General features: G+C 40.2%; 1 protein-coding gene across 3 annotated transcripts in view; it reads right to left on the bottom strand.

Moving 5' to 3' along the window:
* Positions 1-46: 46 nt before the first annotated feature.
* The window catches only part of LOC124131533 (cys-loop ligand-gated ion channel-like), a 47,762-nt gene continuing 35,415 nt past the window's right edge, over positions 47-12,393 (bottom strand). For 2 of the 3 annotated variants that reach the window (XM_046494836.2, XM_046494837.2), the window contains exons 8-10: positions 8,547-8,732; positions 6,815-6,862; positions 47-1,030 (exon numbers count right to left, since the gene is read on the bottom strand). In XM_046494836.2, the coding sequence (XP_046350792.1) occupies positions 920-1,030; positions 6,815-6,862; positions 8,547-8,732 (345 nt within the window). In that variant the 3' untranslated portion in view covers positions 47-919. Of the gene's footprint in view, positions 1,031-3,367; positions 3,450-6,814; positions 6,863-8,546; positions 8,733-12,393 lie in introns of all 3 variants that reach the window. The other variant, XM_046494838.2, reaches the window with a different exon arrangement.

Here is a 12,393-nt window from a genome sequence, read left to right as displayed (position 1 = left end):
GCCTTACCATGGTTCACGTGCATACACCTTAAAAAACACTACAAAACACGTGCATGCATTTATTCACACTCAAGTTCAACTTTGAAACGCATGAATCGTTCATCTGTGCAGCATTATGTGCATGGTTTATATCCCAAAGGGATGTGATTTCATATCTTTAAGAGGTTAAATTCATGACAAACGTACATATTTACAACAACACCTAAAGCTGTGTACCAAGCCAAAGTCAACATAACAGCCATAGGTTAACATAACACAGAGTAACATATATAATACACATTATGTTGCCAGAACAATGGTAAACCTGGAACATATATTATACACCTGATATAAGCTCGAGGCATTGGTATCTGAAGAGTATACACACTTATAAAGCATATGCTTGGTTATCAGCATATTTTCTGGTTCTGAAGGTGAGGCAGATTATACAACATGGTCCACAAAAAGTCATGTTTCTTAAGAGCTGGTCCCTCTCGGGTTAAGAACGTGTTTCAGAAACAACATCAAAACGTGTATCATGTTACTTTGAAAACCTTACTTCAAACAGACAATATGTGCTTCTTCACTCGTTAACATCATGAATGAAATAAGAATTCAGATAAGATTCGAAGAAACTCCAAGGTATCTGTTTTCTCATCATCGCCATATTTGGTCGTGTTGTGTCATCACCATGTGGAGTATCAAATACATCATGTACACCAAAAGCCTGCGTGAGACATTTGGTGAAGAGAACAAGAAAGGTGCAGGGTTGTGTTCCTACTGGAATGCATAATCAGGGATCACAGTTTGCTGTTGTCAGTTGTCAAATGCATAATCATAATCATAATCATTTTGACTCTTAAACAATGTCATCAATGTTGGTCTCAATGTAGTCACTGTAGCCAGGGTTATCTCCCTTTCTGTACAAGGTGGCGGTTTGTCACGTGGGCTGAAGGTGGTTCTTCATAGTAACGGCTGGGCTCCAGGCGCTCATTCTACGTCGCTTTAAGAGAGTTGCTGTGTCCTCTCGGCGGATGAGTTTCACCTTCTCCTGTTGCAACACACAAAAGGAATATATGATTAAATTTTATTTACATTTATACTAACATACTTTGGGACTACCTGAGGCACTGCTGGCCCAGTCATCTAAGACGCCGCAATTCGCTGTGCATCCCTTATGTGTGTCAGGGACCTATGTTTGATCTTGGGTTCGAATCCTAGTTCGCCATGATTTATTTCCGTACTCGTGGGCTTCATCAGAGGGGTGAACGTTTATTACCTTGACAGCACCCATGCTCACGGGAATGGTGCGGATAAAGCTGTTACGAGGATCATAATCAGGGCGAATGTAGAATTCGAACCTATAATCTGCGGATCCAAACACGGCTGAGGGAAGCAACTCTGCACAGCGAATTGGGGCGATTTACACCACTGGACCACTTCATAAATTACCTCTACAATGTAACCATAGTCAGAAGGCAATTCCAAACACAAACTATTGACTTCAGTATATGTTTCGCAGATTTTCACCTTCAAATCCACTGAATGATGACTATATGGCTACATATTTAAGCGTAAACTTCAGAATGGACGGCAGCAAAAATTAACTTTTTCAATGGGTAGGTGTAACGTGAAATCTTGGGATAACAAAAACGTTGCGATTTTTCCTGTACAATCTTGGAATATTCTCATATTCCAAGTTTGTATAAAACTCTTCAGGATTTTTTCGCCTCTGTATATATACCTTTGTAGCTAGAACCGTTATTTGCTGACTGCATGTCTACCGGCGTGTGATAGTACCCAGGTGTATTTTAACGAGATTACAAACTTTCGTAGTGCGTTTCAGCAGGAGTATTTATTTGTGCACTTGTACTACTAATTGGCAGTGGGTCGGACTGCAAATGTTGACGGGGATATGAGCACCTTACCTGTAACTGGCACGGGCGTGTGTGGTGTCATAACGGGGCAGTCACAATGGTCAGTATTTACAAGATGCTTCACAGACGTGAATAGAAGTGCACCGTTATGATTACATATAAGGATCAATTAGCAAGTTTCGTGAATCAATTAAAGATAAGTTTTCTAAATGTACAATCACTGGCCTACTCATTGATCGAACAAGACAGCAATTTCAGTTGCTTTCAGGGTCCATTTGTTTGCAAAGATTAAAGGTTAGACACAATATGAGCAAGAAACGATTCGGAGAAGTACTTCGACTGATGGAATTTAATAATGGTACAGAAACGTATCGTCGTACAAGAAGCCAACCTTACTGGCATGAGTTTGGTGAACGCCCCTTTGAACGATATTCCAGTTATATCACGGCTTGTCAGCTTAATATAGAAGGAAAACACGAAGCGATGCAGGTCTCAGAAGCTTACTTCTTTGGTGAACGGGTTTGGTGCTGACAAACCTTCAGACATACATGTAATCGGGGCGAACCGGGATTCGAACCCACAATCATAGGTTTCAGGCATGTGTTGCGCCTTAGACGACTGCCCCCAATACACACACACACACACACACACACACACACACACACACACACACTATCCCCTCCGCGATGTGTCAATATGGGTGAGATAGGTAGCCTAGTGGTTAAAGCGTTCGCTCGTCACGCCGAAGACCCGGGCTCGATTCCCGACATGGGTACAATATGTGAAGCCCATTTCTGGTGGCCCCCGCCGTGATATTGCTGGAATATTGCTAAAAGCGGCGTCAAATCAAACTCACTCACTCACTCTAGGTAGTCGCTAATGTGATGTGTTACAGACAGTGGTTGTATAACAATGTATCACAATGCTCGTTCACATGTGTACATGTGTCACCTGACTTTCTCAAATTCGGCAACGTCAAAGTCCTCCCCTGGTCCACCAAGTGTCCAGACATTAGTCCCATTGAACATCTTAGCGATGCTATTAGACGTCGCATTAGGGACATCCCATCAAACCACAGACATTGAGCGAGTTGTTCCTGGCTCCTCAACAAAAGTGGCGCGCTGTTCTACAGGCTGTCATTGGGAAGTTCGACTATACTGAAGTTTATTATGGGCTAATGATCAACAATAACTCTCATACGTTTGTGAGTGTAATGTTTCGCAGTGGATCTAAGTATTTGCAGAGTTGGTCTAAGGGGAACTTCAAAAACTAAACCAATTTATTATGGGAAAAACTTGGGACTATTCCCAAGGAACTGAAAGTGATTAACTTATGTATAATTATGCTAAAGGTTAAGAAAGAAGAAGATTGAAAAAAGAGGATGGATTATGAGAACCAAAGAGCCTATACTATAACGCAAATAAATAGTTGACTATTTGAAACGGGTCATCTATCTCCTACGACAGTGCAAAGCTAAATAACTGGCCTCTAATCGTTTGCGAAAGTCTCACCTTTCCCTTGCTATCACAACTTACACGATGGTGCGTTCACGCGACCAGATCTCAAAACACAGGGTGCGTTTTGGCGAACGTTCTATAAAGTAAAACCAAGAAATGTCTTACATTACATTCCGACATATGTTGAACTTTATATCGTTACAATATTGCTCACGAAGACACGTGTGTGATACCCATCACAATAATAAATATATTATGCCAGTGATACTAGTTAATCCCAGACGGACAAGATTAACGAACATGTTAGTGCATATGTACATCGGATTTTTTCTTTGTACATCATGGACAATCATCATAAACATTTATCGTGTTGATTCGTGAAAGATGCTAAACCACCCTCATGCACACAGGAACTTTGAAATGTAATTCATACAACAGACCCGGCTATGTATGCAGACAGTAAGGTTTTGAAGCGACTGGAGCATACAAAGGGAGATAACCAAGTCATAATTTTTTTCTTGCGACAAAAAAGCCAGGAAAGTGAATTAAATTCGCTGTGCAGATTTGCGTCCCTTGGGAACGCCAGAAACCTATGGTATCATGTATCACTTCGGGCTTTCCTCCCACATTTAACTGACACGCCAAGCGTTAAACCCAACTCAGTCACTCACTCACTCACTCACTACAACATCAAGTGTAACACGTGTAATATATTCGATCAAATTCTAAAATAACTAGAATGCGCGAATCAGATTGGTCAATCACACCACACTAACTTGCCTCGTGTAACCAGTTTGAAGACTGAATTTTGAATCGTGTAGTCCATATCACTGGTTTATCGATCTCACATTATTGACACATGAAGCCGTGTTATAGACCTATAGTGGGTCAATGCCACTGTTCAGGAAGTATTTGCTAAAACAAGGAAAATCGTACTATATTTAAGGAAAACCTCGCAAATAGAAGACAAATTGACTTTTGTGAAAAATGCACGGGTTTGACCAGATTTATATTGAGCCATACAATGCAATCAGTTAAAACTAATATCAGCCACGACAATTGGACCGCATTCTGTACTGGTTCACTCCCAAACACAGCAGCAGTTGACGGATCAGGCTCCGCTTTTGGGACCTGAAGGATACAAGATGTAATCGCAGAAATTTATGCAGGTTGAATAAGACGCGCGTCCATCATATTAAAATCCGGAGCACTAAAATGTAAGCATGTCATATAGCATATTCGTTTCCCATGTATTGAAAGGTGATCAATGAACTGACAGTGACAGCATTACCTTCAAATTCTAGTGTTTCAATCAGAGGTTAAAGGTTGGAAATGAAAACGAGACATGTTAACTTCAAATATCCAACGGCACACTGACCCCTAAAATACCCAGTGACAGCGATTACTGAGATAATTCTACGTATTGCAAGAAAATTACTCACCACGACTATCTGAACCTTTCAGACAAGCGCAACAAAGCATCTGCCACGAACGCCCTTCTTTCCCGTCTCATTTCCTTGTTACCGAAGCCCCGAGTTTTGCACGTGTATAAAAAAGACAAAACCGTAAGATATCTCCGCCCAGTCGTCTAAGGCGCCGTGATTCGCTGTACGCTGATAACCTACCATTGTGGGTTAGAATCCTGGGTTCGCGCCGATTATGTTTCTAGGTTTGTCAGCACCATACCCGCGCTCGTGGGTTTCACCGTAGTGGTAAACGTCCGAGACCTGCATCACTGCGGGCTTTCCTCCCACATTAAGCTGACACGCCGTGATATAACTGGAATAATGTTAAAAGGCGTTCAACCGAACTCACTCACTCACTATTGTGAGGGGAGATGGAATTTAGCACAAAAAGGGAGCGGGTAGGACAAAGACATTACTGTTGGTGACAGAAAACAGACGTATGAGCACGGAAGACATGAGACATAAAAAATATTAATATATGAACGGTTCATGTTTTTCTACATAGACAATAAAAACGCATTTGCATGCAATGGTTTGGCAGAAATCACGAGGAATTCCATCACCTTGAACATCAAGAATGACGCTTGAACCAGTGTTTGGAGCATAGAATTGTTTTTAATCTTGGAAAGGTCATGTTCTGCGATCAGCGTGTCTTTATCCAAATTGCCTAAATATGTGGACCAAAGGTTCAGAAAAAACCAATTCTCCAGTGTTCAAATTCATGTGTGCGGTTGAGTGTCTGTGTTGGGTGCCACACCATTATGTGTTTTTGTAGGTAACATGATCAGTGCAGTGAACACTGATCTCTTGCCAACATCTCTTTCCAACAGCATAAGTTTTGTATGGTGACGGATGGGTATTCCAGGAAGACAATGATCCAAAACATAGATCGAAGCATTCTCGGGAATGGTTTAACGAGCAAAATGTTACACTCCTGGAATGGCCCAGCTAAAGTCCGGACCTGACCCAATTGAAAATATTTGGGAAATCATGACGTACAATAACAAACAAAAAATCTCAAAAGTATATGTGAAATGAAAGCAGAGGTGGTGAGATATTGGGACAGTATGACTATGATTTTCTAACTACCTTGATAGACACTATGCCTCGCCGCATTGAAACATGTATTAGGAAAAGAGGTGGTCTGACAAAATATTGAACGGTCTGTTGTTTTGTAGCTTGAGGTGAGCAGTGTTTGTTGGACAAACGTATCCCTTGGTCTATGACTTATTAAATTTATTTTTTGCAATGTTCTCATTCTCAATAATGTAAGGCCAAACTATATCAGTTCTACTGAAAACATTGTTAGCTTTTCAAACTTTAAAATACGTTTTACTGGAACTGATGCAGAACATCGAATCGCATGCAACGTTAACTATCGTTAAGAGACATGACATAGTCAGTTTACTGTACAGGTAAATAAGCTGGTACATACATTATTCCATGATATTGTTCGTTTGCAATTCCAATAGTGGACATTCGAAGTGGGTCTCGAGCCTTTCCATTCATTATAGTGTGTTATTCGTTTTGGAAATACAATGAGGATGTTATATTCAGTCAGTCAGTCCGGAGTACTATGCATGATACCTATCCACAGAGCATGTAATATTCCAATATTGTACAGTCGAATGTATCTGGATGCGTTTTACATCATCTATTTACAAAGATGGTGTAATATTCAAAGTTTGTACTGCTGTTTTTGCTCATTCTAAGATGGCACAGAACGCAACTGTCCTCCTTTGCTCTTATTAACTGTCTGTGGATTAAAAACGTAGTTGCATGCGACACGTAGAATTTTCGGTGGCGGTTATCCCGCCTCTGGTCGCAACAGTACTGCCAGCGTCAATTAGTAATACATTGTAGCCTATATGCAGATAAGCAATGCGGTAAGCCAGGCCGTAGCTGATACACAAGGGTATACATGAAGGCGAAAAACTATTAATCTTAAAGATTTCTTATCCCCATTGTAGAGAACATGGACAGCCAGACCCAGCTTGGAATACACAAGGTTACCCCCACCAAGACATGGACTCACCCTGTAGGCCTCGTCCTTCTTCTCCATGAGACGACGTCGGCGCCATGCCTGTAACCAACACGACATATTATTGAGGTATTGTTTTTCTGGTTTTACGGTGGTGTTTCAAACACTGGGGTCGGAAATACCTTTTTGAGATAAAGAATTGTTTGTAGATTGAAATAAATAAAGCACGAATTGAAAATAACAATGTTTCTTCAAATGGTATTAACAATAATGATATTCTGAAGAAACGTTTAGCTGCGGGTTAGGAAGGACGTTGTTTATAATATGTGAACATGATATATAAAACTAGTAATAATATAAAGCGTCTTGGTTAATTTGTACATATATTTTGTTTTTAAGTGGTTTATCGTCTTCACGGAATTATATAAATTATTATAACGTATTTTAAGGTTAATATATTTATTCCCTGATGGTCCTTGCTGACATTTTCTTGAAAGAGTCCAAGTTCTGTGTTTCAATCCGTTTTAATAGGATTCTACATTTGATATTAAATCATACTGATAAGTGTTCTGCAGCGATACAAATCTCAAACATATAATAAACACAGTGTGTTTTAAGGCACATGTAGTGTGGGTATTTTTTAATTGTGGTTGCCAAACTAATAACTTAAATAGAATGGAATTCGAGCGACAAGATAAACAAATGCGTGAAGACAAACAAGTATCAGATGTTTTCAACACATAGCGGTGGCATAAGCCTTTTTTCATCCCCATTTTCGATAGACCATGGTTGAGCATGATCGATGGCTAAGGATTTTGCTTGATCCTCGAGGTATTGGAAAATATCAAATTTCTTTCAGGGAATAAATCTTTCTTCTACTCAAAGTTGTATAATAACTCACAACACCTTTATGTGACAGCAACTTGACAGTGGGGAGTGATCTATACAATCTACGTTTACAAGACGTTTTGTTCAAAGGATGGCGACTCTGGAAAAGTCCTCGGCCGGTTGAACAATATTTAATTGAATACCCGAGTCAGAATCAGATCATGCCAAACTTAAGAGACAGTTCTTGAACAAGTGAACACGATCTCTCTTGATTCACTTTTAGGCCCTAACATCATATTCTGTTACGATTCAATTCAGAGGGCACTTGTGTAGACTGCGTGTCTGAATCGGGCAAAAATGATATTATGTAGAAGACCAGTACATTCATGCGTTTTGCAGTGACTTTTAAACCTTTTTAACATTTTCTTCTTTTATTCATGATTTTTTTATGAAATGGGTACTCGTTCACTGTTCAGAAATAGTGTTGTGTTTGCTTGCGGTTTAGAATTTGAAAACAATTTATGAAGAAGAAGTCCTCGACAATGTGTCATATTTTACTTAACCAACAACGCGAAATAAATAAATAACCTCTGTCACCTCTGCGAACACAGTTCAGTGAGCAAGGTTAAAGTCCTTCTTGGTCGAGCCCGTAGTTGGAGAGTTATTGTAAGGATTGTATACATATGTGTTCCGTGAATGCATGCTTTTCTGTAGCAGTTGCGTTTTTTATGACTTGATTCCATATATGTACTACAATATTGAAAACCAAACTTTGCTTGTTTGAAAAATACACTAAATATTGGTGTCACAGGAACTTTTGTTGTTGAGTATACATTGTTCACTACAAGGTCCAACAAAACGAAGCATGCGTCCATCATTTCATATTATTACAAACAGGAATCCCCTAACTATTGTTAAACGAAGGAACACATAAGAAATTTGAAATCTGAATACTTACATATTTATATATCCATGCAGAGAATCCTAAGTGGAAGGAAACGTAGGTGCACACGAAGCACAAGAGAGCTTTCCAGTCATAGTCCTTTGCCCAATCATCGTGCCCGGTGTCATGTAGCCGACCAATCACAGAGTGCCACACACACACCAGGCAAAGATACACCATGGAAGAGAGGATGTATTTGTCCTGAATGTATATAACGCATTACTTACATGAAACAGAAAAAAGAGCCCACCTGAACTATTTACTGTACTAACTCAAATGACAGCCTAAACAATCAACTTAACCTGTTTGCCAGTTATTCGACTTTGGGGGAAATAAATCCCATTATTTGTTTTTAAACCTGGTCCAAGGTAGATAATTCCTTGGGGGTGTTTTAGTGTAATCTACAATAAGGGGAGATAACTTCGGTTGGACTAGCCCTTCTATTTTGTGTATATTGTAAGGGGCAATGTCATTATATGTTTCCTGTAGGTGGCATCATAGTGACGACAGCCATGTTTGCAGTTGTAAATGGCACTGAATGTGCGTGAACTAGTCTTATATCCACACTCACTGTCCAGAGGGAATGTTAGTCATGTTTAAAGTTCATGTCATTAAATAAACATGACCTTGTTACTTCCAAAGGCCCCTTTGTATTATGTTATTCAAGATGGTATCCATGGCTACAGAGGGTAACTTGTAGCAACAAGGTTTAAATCACTTAAAACACTTCCAACATCACACAGCAACAAAGTGAAAAACCAACAAGGAGATTGAGTGAGTTTGCTTTTCCGCCGCTTTGAGCTGTGATATAGGTTTTAGATGTTCATCCCTTTGGTGAAACCTGTTGGTTCGGGTATGTGGCTTATAAAATTAATGTAGAAACATAGTCAGGTTGACGCTGGGACTCCCATCCACGGTCATCGATTTCTGTAATCTACACACTGTAATAACTTCGGTTGGACTAGCTCTTCTAATTTGTGTATGTTCTAAGGGGCAATGTCATTATATGTTTCCTGTAGGTGGCATCATAGTGACGACAGCCATGTTTGCAGTTGTAAATGGCACTGAATGTGCGTGAATTAGTCTTATGTCCACACTCACATAAGTGGCTTATAAAATTAATGTAGAAACATAGTCAGGTTTACGCTGGGACTCCCATCCACGGTCATCGATTTCTGGCAAGGGACGCAACTTTGTCCAGCTCGGGTTTATGCTATGATCGTGTCTCCGGCTAAAGGTGCAAACTTTGACTTATTCGTACATTCATTTCATTCGTACATTCGCATCGTGCCATTTTGTTCGTTAACAGTCAGCTGGTATATTAGTATACAGTAAACTACGGTTATAACGAACACGCTTATAACGAACTGACGGATATAACGAACTTACTTTTTTGTCCCGACTATTTGTTGTAGTTATGCTGTATATATGCATATAACGAACCACGGCTACAACGAACTAAAATTAGTGGTCCCTTTGAGTTCGTTATAACCGTAGTTTACTGTATATAATAAACTACAGGCATGAATTGCCGTGTCACTTTTCACAAGCCATGTCGTATTTCAATATGATAAATAAATGTCAGTTATACGGTCATATGATCTCAGTATCAATTTAATTTTGCAAGAGGTACATTACATACAATCTCTGCCTCCTACGCGTCTAATTTGCCTTTCAACTCCACATCGGAGTTCAATGAAATAAAAGCGACAGAACAAAAATCCATATTCATAAGAAATATCTGCACAAAGCCCAGAGTCGACTGTACTGTCATTAGCACGTGTGTATGAATCAATATCAAATAGTGATGATACCAGGCGTTCGCGAAAAGGCGAGCCTATTCTGCCTCACCGGTAGCACCCATCACAAACAACTGCAAAGGCAAGTCAACTGTTCACATGAAAAATATCACGGAAACAAGTCAAAATAGGGAATTGCATCGGATAACATTCTTGTCACTGATGCGTCAAATTTGGGAATGTCCTCCACATGTCTACCATGAAACCTTTTGAAATCTATACCCATGCCTTGAATATTGTCTTAGAACCTTGTGAGTTGTGAAATGTTGACACCAAGGAGAAATTAGTTTCGCTGATAATCCGCAGCAGCTCCCTGGAAATTTGACAAACAGTCTAGAGAGTCCCCGCCTAACTAGGCCAAAGTTTTACAAAATTCCTGCGGAAATAAAGTAAAAGAATTTTTGAGTTGTAGTGTATATATCTCTACTGCTAGGTGTTTTGCACTTTTCTCGTACATTGTCCGCCTTGTCCAGGAACCAATAACGTATTTCGTATCCTAGTCAATACAAACGACAAACTTATTTCCATGACTACAAGAAATCATACGATTCCAACTATACCATAAGCAAATAGTGATGATACCAGGTGTTCGCGAAAGGTGAACGTACCCTGCCACACAAGAGGCAAGTCAATTGTTCACCTGAACAAACACAGGAACACAGGGTACAAGTCAAAAAAGAGAATTGCATGGGACATATTTTTGTTACTGATGCGTCAATATCTACCATAGAACGTTTAAAAGCTTAACTGGGGCCTTGAATGTTGTATACCTGATGAAAAAACTCGTACAGTGTCGTAAGCCACGTTATCAGAATGTCTCCAGATTCTTGATTCCAGCATGTATTTGTTTTCACTTGAGTTAGTGAGTCTCGGAAGTGTTAACGCCACTTTGAACCATAGTTCAGTCATATTACAACATGTCAGCTCAATTTCAGAGAGGCACAAAAACAAGTGTATCAGGCACACTTTGACGACGTTAATCCTATATATCTGATGCTGTATGTCTTCTGACTGATCATCGGGGGCACGGGTGGCCAAGTCGTCTAAGGCGCCGCGATTCGCAGTGCAGAGTTGCGTCCCTTGGGCACGCCAGAAACCTATGATTGTGGGTTCGAATCCCGGTTCGCCCCGATTATGTTTCTAGGTTTGTCAGCACCATACCTGTGCTCGTGGGTTTCACCGAAGTGGTAAACGTCTGAGACCTCCCATTTTAAGCTGACACGCCGCGATATAACTTGAATACTGTTTAAAGTGGCGTTGAACCCAACTCACTCACTCACTCTGACTGATCACCAATTCACGGTGCAGAGTTGCGTCCCTTAGTCGGAAACCTATGATCGTGTATTCGGATCCTAGTTCGTCGTGATTACGTTTCTAGGTTTTGTAAGCACCACACCTGTGCCCGTGGATGTCACCACAGTAGTAAACATCTTAACACAGGCACCACTTCGGGATGTCCTCCCACATCAAGTTAACACGCCGTAGTCGTTTCAGTTTTCAGTATTTCAGTTTCGGTGGTTGATATTTTCATATATAAAAAGGTATATATTTCAGGTATAAAAAACAAACAACATCCACATCAACTGCGTCTGCATTGACCAGCGTATAATGCTCGTCTATATACGTCAGGCTGTAGAGAGATAATCTGATGAGATTTGATATCAATGGCGACATGTAGCTCAATTATGTCTTCTTGCAATAAACACCGACACGTGATTGACAGGTCTGATAAAGGGAGATAATAAAATACATCCTAGCCTTTGATCAGTCATGATGACATTGATCCAATTTCAGCACCTGTCTTCACCACAAAGTCGTCATAGTTTACGTCATTGCCACTTTTAGAACTCTGCACGACGTTACAATGCATATCTATAGACGCCGTATATTTAGAACACGGATTGTCGCAAAATGCTTACATGGTGCGCCACCTAGCGGCAGACATAAGTATAACTCTGGCATTACATGAGATACCTGTAAACTAAACACTGGCATTAATATGCTAGAGGAAGTATACAATTTTCAAAGCAGACGAATGAAACAGTGTTTTAAGGGCAGACAGA

Source organism: Haliotis rufescens, unplaced genomic scaffold (assembly GCF_023055435.1).
Source record: "Haliotis rufescens isolate VD_foot unplaced genomic scaffold, xgHalRufe1.0.p SCAF_1, whole genome shotgun sequence".
NCBI lineage: Eukaryota > Metazoa > Mollusca > Gastropoda > Lepetellida > Haliotidae > Haliotis > Haliotis rufescens.
The sequence above is the reverse complement of the archived record's forward strand: the minus strand, read 5'-3'. Positions and strand labels throughout refer to the sequence as shown.